We start from the raw sequence: 14,120 nt of genomic DNA, 5'->3' as shown, positions 1-14,120 counted from the left end.
GGGGACAACATTAATTTGAGTGTTTCGTGTGTCCATTTATTCCCCAACTTCAAGTAGATAGATGTTTGGCTGATGAGTGCGGCTTTACAGCTGCATTGGGAGGACATTCACTTTACAAATCCCCATTTAACCAAAACTGATGCTGGAGTATACTCGCAGGGTGCGGAGGTGGAAGCTTTTTGAGTTTATTTTTCTGTATGTACATCGAAGGAAATATAGGTCAGTGCCGTGCTTTCCGGACGGAGTTGTCCGAATCTTTCATTGTACATATTGTGGGGGTCGGCAAGCCATAGGCAATTGCCCTGATACAGTCACGTGCGGAAATTCATAGTCTCGAAGCAAGGGTAAAATGTTAGGGGATGTAACTCCCTCTACTGCACCTTTGGGGTTTAGTGATATATAGAAAATGTCATCGTATAACGTTAAAGAAGAGCACAAACCAGCCAATTTTTTTTCTTTCACGCTAGATATGGAGATATGGGTATGAAAATCCAGGTTTTGGCATATTCCAGGCCAAAAATAGAAAAAATGCCTGGAACGCGCTCATGAGAGCCTCATTTTAAGATGATTTTCATATTGCCAGAAGAGTGTTTTTGTGTTGAAAAATTTCATTTCGCCCCCATCATTGGCACCTCATATTTCAATTCATCGGAAGTTCCCGTACAAAACAACAAGAAAAAACAGGGAAATCGGAGGAAGGAGGCTGAAAGGGCAGAGAAAGCCAGATGCAAGGAAGATCTTCTAGGTGTGGTGGTTCTATGGAATGATCTGGAGTGGGAAAAATGGGGTATGTCGCAGGAAAGAACGTAACTGGCAAGATATTGGATGAGCAACTAGATGCTCGTAGGTGGCTTCATGAACAAAGATCCAAATGACCAGGGAAGTGGAGAAAGAGGTGGCCCTAGTTGCGGCCACCAAACATGCAATCGATATGCCTGGTCCGGTCAGAGAAAACAATGCTGATAGAGCATATGAAATCGGTGATTCCAACAGCCAGAACCTATGAGATATTGACGATTAGAGACTATCTACATGTTTTCTGATAGTGAAAAGTGTTGTTGAGATGATGGATCGGGAGAAAGACTTTTTGCCACTTTCTGCACGCAGATTAGATCACGTGGTACTACAAAGTTAATGCGACGTTGCCGGTCCCACTAATCTCCCAACACCAGAAAATCAAAACACCTCAAACGACGGGTAGCAAATGATGTGGTTACGCGGGGTAACTAATCAATAAGACATCCCATGCGACACCATTTCCTAGTTTGGCTATTGCGTCGGCTCCAACGACCACCCGATCCGTTCCAGCACATGCTGACTTCAACCCCCCTTGGTCGTATTCCATCCAGTTTTATCTGACCAGCGACAGCCAACCGTTGGGTACACATAACGTGGACTCACTCTTCGCACTGGATCAAAATGTTTTTGTGCGACTTTTCCCGCGTTGGCAGCATGCATTTTATTCCTCTTCAGCCTCAGACGTTTCCGACTGGCTGGTATTATTGCCGATCAACTAACAATAATAGACCAGACCCGCTTATAAGAACCTTGATGGCTTGGGCTTCCCCTTCTCTAGATCCCCCGCTTCCCTTGCCCTCTTCACGATGTCGTACCAGCCAAAAGATCCCGAGAAGGACAGAACCCCCTCCGACTTCGGCTATGGCGAGGAGTTTATCCCCGATGGTCAGGAGGACACGCTCAAGCGCCAGCTCAAATCCCGCCATATTGCCATGATAAGGTAAGTAATCGCATGTTTGCATTTCAAAGGTCCTGACTTGACACCCTTTCCTTTATTATAGTATTGGTGGTGTTATTGGGACAGGACTCTTCCTTGGGACAGGGAGTGCGCTCTCAAATGGTGGGCCAGTAGGGTGAGCATATCGAACTAGCAATGGTCCAACTATCCTTATTCGTGCTCGTTTCCTGCCGTTCGTGTGCAGTCTGCTCCTCGGTTACTCTATCATGGGGTCCATTTGCTATTGTGTCATGATCTCCTTGGGAGAGATGGTCGCTTATCTTCCTATCCCCGGTGGCCACATCAAACTTGCTGAACGCTTTGTCAATCCTGCCTTCTCATTCGCCATGGGGTGGAATTACTGGTATAACTGGTGGGTAGAGGTTTTTTTACCTTTTCTACTTCTCTCCATTCCATATTCCTCCATCATCATCATGACCATCACATCTGTTGTGGGAGGTTGTGGGTGATCTTGAATATACCTCCTCTTTAAATCGGAATTTGAAAATCCTCTTCGACGGATCGCTGATCTCGAACCCTCGGAATTTGATTTTTCGATAGGGTGATCGTATTGCCAGCCGAACTCAGTGCAGCAGCTGTGCTCATCGACTACTGGGAAAAGCACAAGGTGAACGATGCCGTCTGGATCATCATTTGTCTCTTCGTAGTCATCGTTATTAACTTGTAAGTGCTTATTGACCCTTTCCCCCATTTGTACACCATATGCAATTTGTGCAATGAGGCCCACGCATTCAGGCTAGTCAGTCTTCCGGCACCCCTGAGTGCCTATTCATCTCCCCCGGGTGAGATGACATGTCTTGCTCACCATTCGCGCCTGTTTATTGCCTCTCATCATGCTTCTCGTTTCGCCCCAAGCGTGAAGTGAAAGCGGGTGCTAACGGTCACGTTCTCTTCATACTTCTCCTTATCCTTTAGGCTCGGCGCGGGTGCATATGGTGAAGCTGAATTCGTCTTCGCTTCCATCAAAGTCATTACCATCACTGCTCTGATCGTATGTGATCAATTCTCTTCATTCCTCTCATCAATACTGACCCCTACCACTGCTGCTCCAAAACTATGCATGTGCCCCAGCTTCTCGGTATCATCATTGACCTAGGTGGAGGTCCAAATCATGACCGCATTGGTTTCCGTTACTGGAAACACCCTGGTCCCTTTGCCCAGTTTCACAAGATCCCTGGAGTCAAGGGTCGCTTTCTGGGCTGGTGGTCCGTTATGACGCAAGCAGGCTTCTCATACATCGGAACCGAAATCGTCGCGATCGCAGCCGGAGAAGCCAAAAACCCTCGTCGTAACATCCCACGAGCCATCAAACGGGTTTACATTCGTATCCTTTTGTTCTACATCGGTGGAACTTTTGTGATTGGATGGCTTGTTCCTTTTACCGATAAGAGGCTTGGTCTCACATCGGATGCGGCTTCGTCCCCCTTCGTCATTGCCATTTCGAACGCTGGGATCAAGGGTTTACCAAGCGTGATCAACGCAGCACTCCTCACGTCCGCTTGGTCAGCTGCTTCTTCCGACTTGTACACCTCTTCGAGAGCTCTGTACGGACTGGCCATTTCTGGAAATGCACCTCGTATCTTTGCACGAACAAGTCGGCGAGGCTTACCTTACGTCTCCGTCATCTTCTGTGCTTTATTCTGTACACTTGCTTTCATGGGTACACAGAAAGGGGCGGGTAAAGTCTTTGGTTGGTTCGCGAACATGACGGCCGTCGCGGGTCTCATGACTTGGTTCGGTATCTGTCTCACCTATATCCGATTCTACGCTGGCCTCAGAGCCCAAGGATTCGATCGTTCCAAATTACCCTTCTCATCCGGTTTACAACCTTTCGCAGCATGGTACGGGATGGTTTGGACTTTGCTGGTTTGCTTCTTCTCCGGTTGGAGCGTGTTCTTGAAGGGTAACTGGTCGACGGCTAATTTCGTTACGAATTATCTGCCGTTGGCGCTTTTCCCGTTGATGTATTTGATTGGGAGGTTCGTGATGTATCAGACGCCGGTGGTTTCTCCGGAGAACATGGATTTTGTGAGCGGGATTGCGCAGATTGAGGCGGATTCTTACGACGAGCCACCTCCGGACAATTTCTGGGGGAAGTTCTGGGCTTGGTTGATGTAGATGAGGAGGAAGGTGGGAGGGATTAGTGCTTCGCGTTGGGCTATTTCGAGGTTTTACGATTATCCATAAGGCTAGTAGGTGGTCAATGGCGGACGTTGTGCTAATGGGAATCTTCCACTCGATTGGGCTTGGGGCTATTAGGTCATTTCTTTTTCTCGTGTGTATATAGTTTTGTAAACTTCTCTTTGGCCTTCCTGTATATAACGCTACGCACATGACACGTCCACGATGAAGGGAATGGACACGGCAACTTCTGCTCACCATCCTACGAACATACACGATTGGGACTGCCCTACTTGGAATCGATTGCAAGGTTGCCAGTCTCTTAACGGAACATCGCCTGACAAAGGCAACGCTATGAACACGATAGCGAAATTAAGCGGTAGGGGACACTCTCTGAGTTGATTCAATAGCTGTGGTCCACAGTCCCAGATCGTAATGATCCTCCAGCATGTCCCCTCAAGAACTGCTTTGTATCGGTGTATCGAAAGTCCGATTGATACTTTCCCTCGTGGTTCCGCTGCCTTAAAGAGTTCCTCAAAGCTGCACAGGAGATAAATGGCCAAAAAACCTTGCACAACAACCACACAAGGTGGGACTCAGCATTTAGGGAAATGGCGCCGGCATGCATGGCCCACGTATTGACACTTTGTCCTGGAGCAATCACAGGGCATATGTGGTAAGTATAGCTCAGAATGTCGGGCTGCGATGCCGCCATTATAACACGAAGAGAGGGTACGCGAGCTGAGAGGCTGGGAAGGTGATCCGCGTAAAGTCCACAAGGTAGGGGGATAGAGGGAGGACGGAGGGGGCAAATACAGATCGCTGTTCACTACAGTATTGGAGAAAGAGAAAAAATGAAGGAAATGTCCCAATTAGCGATTATTGGCCTACCCATATCGTTTGTACATCCTTTTGCAGCTTGACGTTTTTGAACCTCAGAAAGTCCGTATCTCAGGGTGAGGTGTGACCAACCCGCATTATCCAAATAGCGTTTGGGGTGATTTTCTAACTGAGCCGCGGCCCCGTTGACGGTGACAGTATCACTTTGCCTAAGTGCTGTATTAATAATTCTATACACCGGGCGTAAAAGGGGGAATCTGACCCAGACTTCTCCTCTTCATGTACTCCGATGGATCCAAGTTCACAGAAGAAGGAAAAAGATACACAGGATTTGGAGTAGTGGGCTACTCAACAGGAGGAATGAATCTATGGGCGGCTACGTAGAAGCCTTCAACACGGAAATAATGGGACGGGGGGCAGCCGCAGAAGAGACACGCCGCTTCATCGAAAACGACCCGTGCACCCACAAGCCGTCAAACATGATATTCTACTCAAAATACGAGCATCTCCCAAGGGAAGCCCAAGAACACACCCGGACCTGAAGGCAGTGTGCAGGCTCCTGAGCTTGGACAGTAAAGACGACTTCAAGGTCGCGAGAAGCTGGTGCCCCGGCCACAGCGGCATCAAGGGCAAAGCCTCAGCCCGGACCCCGCTGGCACTCACTACCCTATGTAGCAAGCTTGCACAAGCAGGACATGGAAGGAACGTTGGGCAAATAGGCCCATCCCAATCCGATCAGGATCCCACACAGCAAACCAAAACCCCCATCGATTAAACCCAGCACCAAGTTCAAATCGCTGGACCGGAAAACCTTCAGCAGGATGATCCAGTTCCGCACCGGCCACGCACACCTGGGCGAATACTGCCACCGGTTCGGTATCCACACAGGGAGCATAGTGTACATGTGGAGCAGCCAACCAGATGAGAAAACATATCCTCCAACTGGGCCGCGGCCGTCAGAGCAAGTGTTCGACCCTTCCAGGACATCCTTAGACTAGCAGACCCCATCAAGAAGTCGCTGGCCAAAATCGGACAGTGGGGGAACAGGAAATAGGAGTACTCAATGAGTAACCCCCGTAGAGAGGGAGGAGTGACATAGACACTACACCCCCACGCATACCCAGACACGAGTTAAAACCAACCCAGCCTTGTACTGACGAGCCCCTCATGTACAGTCAGATGTAATTGGCGGGGTAACAAAATAGAGTTACAACAACAACGAGATCACCTATAAATAATGTTTTGTCTTGGGGTGGTCTCTGGAAAGCGACCTTGAACCATGTGTTTAACCGACAATTTTGCCTCTGCCAAGACACAGATCACACCTAAACGGTTGGAAGCAAAGACCTCAGGACCCGAAGTCTCAATGAGAGACAGCCCAGGATCCTTCGTCCTTGGGCTCTCAAGGCGGACCCGAAGCCACAGTAGACTTAGGCGGTGGAACTGGGCCATGGTGGCTTTGGGAATGTCTATGACTTTTCAATTTTTAAATGAACACAACTACTGGTTTTGTCTGCCCGAAAGGGCGGTAACTGTCTTGGAATCAGGTCCACGGAAAAGATTTCATAGAGTATGTCTTGATAGGTTCTTGACCTATCGGCTGGCTGACTCATTATTCTAGTTGTTCAAGCGTGAGGTGAAGATATGGCATGGTCTAGAGCACCAAAATCCTTCGAGGATATCTTAACTGTATGCTTGATATCGAATATCTTGTGAGACACCCAGGAGCGGATTGATCAGGCTTGGTGAGTATGATGATACTTGGAGCATATGTTCTGATAGCCCTGGTCTAGGTTCACGATGTTGGTCAGGGGTTGGCCTACTTGACGACGATATCAAACCTGTGCGTTATCATCTATCCAACTTCAATCCATGGCCCTAAGTCTCTCCAGACAGTTACAGATAACTATCGTTATGTCAACGCTATTGCATGGCTGTGTGATTTCGGCTTGTGGAACCACCACCGAATGTAGAGAATTTGACTTACCGGTTGAGTATTCTGTGGTATTTTATAAGGAGGAATCCACCAAAGTTTGCTTACCAAAACACGAAATGAGCAGTGACGGAGACTTGCTGCGACCTCTCTGCACATGTTACAGTCGAGATCTCGTACATAGCCGACTTGCCCAGGCGCACCGTCAGCTTCTCGATTCAATAAAGAGAAGAAATGTGATCTACATTGCGGCGACAAGCCTGGCCCAGCGCAAAAGAATATAGCAATGGTTCGTTGAGGCTTGCGATGGAGCACGCCTACGAGTACGTTAATTCTCGAGCCTCCAATTGAGAGCATACTTAACTGGTCAGCGTAGCAAACGCCCGTTGCCTACTGGTTTCGGACTTCAACGCTGGGCTGCGGCTAGGCATGCTCTCATGTTAAGCCAATGAGCGCTGATGGCACTTGCATTTTTATGAAGTATATCCGCTCGGGGTACGAACGTGCAAAAAAAATCGATAGACAAATAGACAAATATATTCGGCCAACTCCGATTTTGATGAAAGTCATGTGATCGTTCAAAAATAGCAGTAAATCAATGATAATCGACCGCCATTTTCCCAAATTGGGTATGGACCCACTTGGCCGGATGCACCGTTTTTTTTTTTGCACCTTGCAATAACGTTCTCATTTTGGAACACCCGCGCCTCTGTGTATGTTTGGAAGCGGGGAGTTGCGGAGTGAAAAAAGGGGGGGGCAGAAGCGGCAATCCCACATAACTGGTGGACGCCGCCTGTCGCGGCAAGGGCCCGCCACTCTCCTCACAACTGCCTTTCGACGTTTGGCTTTGGATGTGACATCGTGTCTTCGTTCTTTGCGTTACCACCATTTCAGAACACTCTTCCCCTACTGTCTTCAGTACATTCTTCACAATTGTGTTTTCCGTACTTAGGGAGACGACTTGGTGTGAGCTAACGGGAGTGAATTATGCAGTTATCATCAATTGCGAAGCAAATGCAATTGGTAATCGACGACCAACGTCGGCGAAGTGTAAATGTAAACACAAATACACACATCAATTATGTACCGAACTTCCATCAAAGTGATTCACCCATAGCGAATACATGATTGAATCGGTTGACAGAGGCCGTGGGAATGAACTAACACTACAATAATTGCAATTCCTACACTGGACTACCCTTTTCTTTTTGCATCAAAAATGTATATAGTATTTCGCGTCATCTACATGCCAAATTTTAGGCTGGGTTTCATAGTAAACAAGGCACCGTTTCACGGACATAAGTATGCTGCTTCAGGCACGTGGAGGATGGCTTTTAAGTCACGCCTTAGCTGTATTGTACCGGAGTTGGCCGAATTCATTGTGTCTTATCGTGTCTCACGGACTTAGTTCCATGATCAGACATTAGACTTTGCGGCAATTACATAATACTGAATTGACCGGGATTTACATAATATTAATTTGGAACTTTCGAGATTCGACAAGTCGGTCAGTGATGAGACAAGCCCAGCTACTTTGTATCAAGCCATCAATTGGCCAATATGTGCAATCAACCTCTGGTCACTTATACACGAGCTACGATGCAAGTCAACAGTCCACGCTCCCTCTCCTTGCGGTAGTGCAAATAGGTCATTTGCTTCTGTACCTGTTCGCTCTTCATGGTTCACATCCCGGGTGTCTTGGAGGGCTTCTTGGGTGGCATTTTCGTTGGGACTGTCGTCTCGACCTTGTAAGGATGCTATTTTCAGATGAAACCGGTGCCCGAACCGAATCATTTACGATGGTTACAGTCTTTTCGGGATACTCACAGTGCAAACTCTCCTTTATTACAAGCGTTTCCCTCAGGATAGTAAATGGACGCGGCTCGCAGTATGTTCCTCATCAATTGTTGACTCCAGTTTGACGATACTGATGCGCTCGGTGTGACAATAGATCGGACTTCTTTGGTTCGTTCCCTCTCGTAGTGCATTTTGCGCGACTGGAAGATCAATTCTGATAACTCTCCGCTCCTGAAGGGTCGCCTTTGCATTTCAAGCGTGAGTGATATCAGTGGCTCTAAAGTATACCTGTCTCGACCGACTTGTGATTCTTGTTTTTAAGAGCCTTTATGACCAAGGCGATGTGGTGGTGGCTGATCCGTAATCCAGCTGCACTGGGACGTGCGATTTGGTAATCATTTTCCATAATCGAGCGATATCATTCCTCCAACTCAACGCTTCTCTTAGGGAATTTTCCTCATATTCAGTGGCCACAGCAGTAGCATCCCTTGTCGTCCAGTCTTTTTTCGTGTCCCGTATTTGGTCCTGTGAGTTCTTCTAGGAATCAATAACCTCCACCGTGACTGTTTGTCACCTTGTTGCTAGTTTCCTCGAATTCTTATATCGCTGCACCCATGGTACGTTGGCTATTACCTTCTCAGATCAGCCGCAACGATGCTTACCCATTGCGCAACCATATGTAGCAAGCTCTTGTTTTCATCCAGTTTGGTAAGTCCCCTAAGCCGGAACGTCCCATGATCATGAACTGAAGTCTGAGTTGCTGACAGCTTTCTCCATAAGTGAGTCCGAAGCCTACGTTACCACTCCCAGAACCCTCATTAGTCGTGTAATTCTATCTCAGCGGTTTCAACGGTGGGGTACGCGTCATCACCCTTGTCGATGACGTTCTATCACCATTCTGATTTGACAATGATATGATAGAGACATAGTATTGAACTTCCCAAAGTTCGCCCAGAAGTGGACGTGGACAGCTACGGTCTGGCTAGCGCTACAGGTGTGTGGTCCTCTTCTTTTTAATGCCTGGACTAATCAGTTTTTTTTTTTTGTAATCCGTCAGGCAACAGCTGACGTTACAATAGCAGTATTGATGACGCACCTGCTCTGGCGCCGGAAGACTGGTTTCAAAGGGCGAGTTAATGATCGAGGGGTATCGCGTCCGCACTAAACTGGTTTCGTAACAGAACGGACGGTGCCATCGAAACGATGGTATACTGGGCTATAGCTACGGGCGGTGTGACCTGCCTTCAATCTCTTTTGGTGTTAGGTATCGTAAGTATAGGCTACAATTGTTCTTCCAGCAGAAAGCATCAGACTGAGATCATAATTTTAGTTCACCGTCCACGGCTTCACGTTTTGGGCTCTTGTGTTCGCAATTGTAAGCATATTCCCTGGAATTCTTCATACGTCGTCTGGGAGGCTTGCTGAACATCTCTAGACCCTTGGTCCCATGTATCCCATCTCAATGCTCACAAAGTAAAGCACGAGAAAATTCCTCTCCTCTCTGGACATCCTCACTGATAGGATTCCTTATGCACCACCAGCTTGCACATGCGGTCAAGAGTACGAAAGCAGCTAAGCGAATTTACGGGACCAAATATCCCTCTTGACGAATTACGATCTGCTCAGAAGAAGCCTGTGACTGTGACTCCTTGTCAACGGGACGAGCCAAAAGCACTTGTGAGTCTGGCTGTGGCAGAAAAGTAAAGACACTGACTGTTATCCTACATCAGACGAACTCAGCCAAGGGTAGTATCATGGTGAATGTCCATCGCTCCGAGTACGAAGACAGTCTCAGCAATATTGTAAGTCCTTTCCCAGATTCACCGTTCACATGACAGAGTTGATATAATGTTTGGGGGCATGATAATAGAACGTCCATCGACTCGGTCGTGATAAAATCCACTTGTCAGATGCCAATGCCTCGCGAACTTTCCGCTCTAACGTTAAGCCTGGTATCGCCGAATAGGCCATCCTAACTATTATGCGTCATGAATGTTAATTGTGTTGACTAAAGAGACATCGACGGCCTGCAAGCTAGTGAAATCCAAATTCAAAACTTGAAGCATCGCGCGTCAAACATTATGCCGACCCTCACTGAATGCCAATGAGCTTTCACCCCTCAGTCCCATTCCGGTGACCCCTTTCACGAAGTTGCCTCCCCCAAGAACCTCGAACGTAACATTCATATGACTGCGGCTCCCATCCCTTACTCGATGCTCTCCCCACCTTCAAACCCATGTAACTTTGCTGTTTCTTTCCGCCACAACAGCTGGCAGTCCCCTTTTGATTCGTGCCATTGAGAGACGGCGGCGGTCGACTCATTCTGTAGATCTCTTATTTTCCGATCTGTCCTTTCTTTATTTTCGCTTGACCTTTCGCTCCGCTTGTTGTTGGATAACGATGCTGTTGATCTGTATTTACATGTGCTTGTGTCGATAAAAGAGTCCGCCGCCGCCTACTGAGCTATTGCTTCAACACCCGTTTCATATTTTCTCCTGTTGCATTCGAGCCACTGGTGCATACCAGCTTGATTCTCTTCTTGTTGGCGTTGCGTCATTCATCCGAGACTGAGTACCATTCGTCATTAGCAGCTCACTACCGGTCTGCTTTTTAAGTGCCTCCTCATCAAGAGGACACATACATGCTAAACATTGGCGAGGTATCATACTAGAGAAAGCCTGAACGAGTCCGACGTTCTTCCGGGTGCGGGCGAATACGACTGCGCGGTCATCGATGGTTGGGACAAGAACGAAGAGGAATAATGGGAACAGGATTGGAGGGATTGGATGGATTGGATGAAGTACGAGGGAGGGCATGGAAGGGAATTAAATTGAATTCGCTTTTTGTTCTTCCCTTCCATCATCTCTATCGAACTGGACACCATCTACGGTTTTGTTGTCGCAGTAACATACAACCGCAGGAATTTGCCAATCCTCAGTGACCGAAATGGAATTCCTGTCGGCTGAATGTTCCCGCCCATCGAAAACCACATGTACGGTGCATGGGCCAGCCTCGACCAGCCCTTCCATGGCCCTAGAACCCCAATAGCCAGTGACAACATAATCCATAATACGATCCTTCTTGGGTAGTCGGGGTATGATCTGTGATGACAGGAAGCAAGTTCGTCACGACTGACGTGAACATACTCGACGGGCATGCATTTGTGCAAGATATTCTCGAGATTGGCAGTTGTGACTTAGGCAACCGATGTGAAAGCTCCGATACCTGTGCCTGTATAGTTCAGAAGCCCCTTGGCCGCTTCTTCAAGGACGGATCGATGAAGTGTAGAGCGACCTGCAGCGAGACTGATCATTTCTTCGAGCTACATGGCTACCTTGCTGTGCCCGGGTCGAAACAGGTTTCGATTTTGTTTTCGGTCTTGTTTGTGCATGTGATCGGAGAGGCTGTTATCCCGACCGCCCATTGGCCGGGTCAGCATCGAGTTTTGCTCTTCCATTTTTTCTCCATTTTTTGGAACATGGAGCTGTCCATAGAACGAACACGCGCGTGCTCAACATTGGGATCTCAGTCGCAACTCTTCGTGGACTATCACGAGCTGGCATCACCGTCGCGAGCCTCCAGGAGCCCACTTTTAGGATGGAAGACCTTTTGGAGAGACTATGCCGGAAGATCGAACCCAACAGCACTCCTTGATCCCCCTCCCCGATGCAGCAAGCCAACGGGTTTAGCGGATTGAAACGACAAAAAAAAAAGAGAACGGCGGAGGCACACTGTAACCCAAACGTCCTACTAGATCAGAAGCTTCCGCCCAGGGCTTGTTGTCATGTCACCATAGTCCAAGTACGACCACGCCTGCCGCCCAGTCTAGGCTGACATGTAAGTTTCTGGGAGTAAGAGTAAAAGTACTTAGAATAGTAGGCGATCGAACTGATTAAGGCGAGAATGGACTATGCAGTCGTCGTTGTCGTATCATGCATTTACATCATCGATTGATGAGCAGGAAAGACATTCAGGAGAGTCACATCGAGTTCGACTGAGGCGCGTCAATAATGATAAGAGGGGGGTACGGCAGTGATACGAAGGCCCGTTGTGAACCACCCTCACTCCTTCAGATAAACCAGCCCAGTTAGGTGGTACACGAAGGGAATCGGCACCCAGTGCTTGGGTGGGTGTGGGATAGCACACGACCTCACAGTGGAAATGCAGAGTTACTAGTTGCACAGAGGAAGAGTTTGCTGAAGCCGTAGAGTATTCAAAGGCTTTTCTCATCTCGAGCTTGAAACATACAGGATAATCGGACGGAAAATCCTGGGCAGCGCCATTGAGAACAATTATGATAACAGTTCAGTTCGCTGGGCGCAAAGAGTTGATGTTGGCATGGTGTTACATCAATCAAGTACCCTCCATCACACTTAACGAAGATCAATATAAAGTGATGCCTTTATTGTGGTTGGATTAACATCGACATCTGCTTATACTGGTATTCGCTGTGCAAAGACTGCCAGTCAGTCGCCAATAGGGTCCCACTTACAAACTTGCCACGATTCGTGCTCACCCCGAATCTTCTCAGGTATGCGACGGTCGCCGCGACTAGTGGATATTTTGATTTTGGTATTCGATCCACGTGGATCCTCGTCCACCTTCGATACTCTCGTAATGGGTATTCCAGGGATCCCGTACCTCCCAGCCTCGCTCCCAGGTACAGGCCTGCAAAAGTTGTAGAATCGCGAACCAACACCATCGTATAGGACCCAAAGCGGCGTGACCCGGTGGCACGATGGGAGACTATGCCCACAACCCAATCGGAAGCGGAGGAAGGCTCCAAGGAAGTGCCAAGACCGATGAAGCAAGCGGATTATATTCACCGGGGTCAGGGGTCTGTACTCTACCCGGGAGCATATCATGGGGGATGCATTTTGTATGCGACAGAATATTAGAGATTGCAAGCAAGAGGTGGAAATGCGCATAGATCGTTGCGGGGAAGTCGGGGATGCTTGGTTCTCCACGAGAGGAAGGAAGAAATACATGCAGAGTCTAGCATTGCCTTTTGACGGATTTCAAAGGAGAGTGAATTACAGCTTACAATTGGCCGTGGTGCCACTTAATATCGGGTGGTTGCTAAAAAGAACACTGTGCGCCGAGTTGATGCTTCCGCCTTCCAGTTCGATTCAGCAGAGGTAAGAAAGAGCAAGGTTGGGATAGAGCAAGGGGATAATTGTACCCAATGCGCGTTCACGATATTGGGGCGACCTGTAAAAGACAGTTAGTCACTAAGAAAAAATGGCCAAGTCATCGATCCTAAGATCAATCCACTCACCTCCCAGATCACGATGTTGGATCTTGAACGCAACGGTATCTTTTCGGTGCCTCAATAGTCTGAACATTCTCATCTTCCATATGGACAGTAAGAGCTTGCCCATCAGGGGAAATCTCCCAGGTGGATATGATATCGCTTGTATGAGTAGGGGCAATAAAATGTGGGGTTCCGCATGTTCCGAGGAAAAGGTGAATGCGGTTCACCGTATCGTGTTTCACTTTACCAAATGAACACTCGTTAGGAACGGTGATTGGGTTGGAAGACAAACTCGGGTGGGGATTAGATGGGATGGAATGATTGCTGACGGATATCGCCTCCCTAATCACACCGTCCCAGATTCGCACTGTTTTGTCATCAGATGCTGAGGCTACCTTGGATCGATCAGGCGAGAACGA

At 48.1% G+C, this 14,120-nt stretch overlaps 5 protein-coding genes across 5 annotated transcripts; 4 read left to right on the top strand and 1 right to left on the bottom strand.

Annotated features, from left to right (window-relative positions):
* Positions 1 to 1,496: 1,496 nt before the first annotated feature.
* On the top strand, positions 1,497 to 2,510 carry EI90DRAFT_2531067 (amino acid permease-domain-containing protein). Its single transcript, XM_039053188.1, has 4 exons — positions 1,497 to 1,738; positions 1,800 to 1,871; positions 1,941 to 2,108; positions 2,297 to 2,510. Exons 1-4 carry the CDS (start codon positions 1,605 to 1,607, stop codon positions 2,421 to 2,423), a joined length of 501 nt encoding a protein of 166 aa, XP_038920271.1. The 5' UTR covers positions 1,497 to 1,604; the 3' UTR covers positions 2,424 to 2,510.
* A 161-nt stretch (positions 2,511 to 2,671) lies between these two features.
* EI90DRAFT_3041316 (amino acid permease/ SLC12A domain-containing protein) lies at positions 2,672 to 3,878 on the top strand (the record flags this gene model as incomplete). Its single annotated transcript, XM_039059089.1, has 2 exons — positions 2,672 to 2,747; positions 2,828 to 3,878. A coding segment is annotated over exon 2 (901 nt), but the record flags the coding sequence as incomplete, so codon positions are not given.
* A 4,262-nt stretch (positions 3,879 to 8,140) lies between these two features.
* On the top strand, positions 8,141 to 10,721 carry EI90DRAFT_3151841 (uncharacterized protein). Its single transcript, XM_039065744.1, has 19 exons — positions 8,141 to 8,398; positions 8,460 to 8,538; positions 8,602 to 8,615; positions 8,685 to 8,705; positions 8,770 to 8,838; positions 8,895 to 8,974; positions 9,033 to 9,064; positions 9,131 to 9,155; positions 9,215 to 9,226; positions 9,289 to 9,304; positions 9,369 to 9,441; positions 9,505 to 9,575; positions 9,629 to 9,716; positions 9,778 to 9,822; positions 9,883 to 9,920; positions 9,989 to 10,124; positions 10,178 to 10,249; positions 10,318 to 10,399; positions 10,462 to 10,721. Exons 1-19 carry the CDS (start codon positions 8,328 to 8,330, stop codon positions 10,506 to 10,508), a joined length of 1,071 nt encoding a protein of 356 aa, XP_038920269.1. The 5' UTR covers positions 8,141 to 8,327; the 3' UTR covers positions 10,509 to 10,721.
* Positions 10,722 to 10,893: 172 nt separating this feature from the next.
* EI90DRAFT_3041303 (uncharacterized protein) lies at positions 10,894 to 11,486 on the bottom strand. The gene has a single exon (XM_039059088.1). The coding sequence runs from the start codon at positions 11,261 to 11,263 to the stop codon at positions 10,931 to 10,933; it is 333 nt and encodes a 110-aa protein (XP_038920268.1). The 5' UTR covers positions 11,264 to 11,486; the 3' UTR covers positions 10,894 to 10,930.
* Positions 11,409 to 12,251, top strand: EI90DRAFT_2530748 (uncharacterized protein). Its single transcript, XM_039053187.1, has one exon. It carries the CDS (start codon positions 11,554 to 11,556, stop codon positions 12,142 to 12,144), a length of 591 nt encoding a protein of 196 aa, XP_038920267.1. The 5' UTR covers positions 11,409 to 11,553; the 3' UTR covers positions 12,145 to 12,251.
* The last annotated feature ends 1,869 nt before the right edge of the window (positions 12,252 to 14,120 follow it).

The sequence above is a fragment of the Cantharellus anzutake genome (genome assembly GCF_015039405.1).
Source record: "Cantharellus anzutake strain C23 chromosome Unknown EI90scaffold_8, whole genome shotgun sequence".
Classification (NCBI taxonomy): domain Eukaryota; kingdom Fungi; phylum Basidiomycota; class Agaricomycetes; order Cantharellales; family Hydnaceae; genus Cantharellus; species Cantharellus anzutake.
Note: the sequence above shows the minus strand (reverse complement) of the source record. Positions and strands in the feature narration are given on the sequence as shown.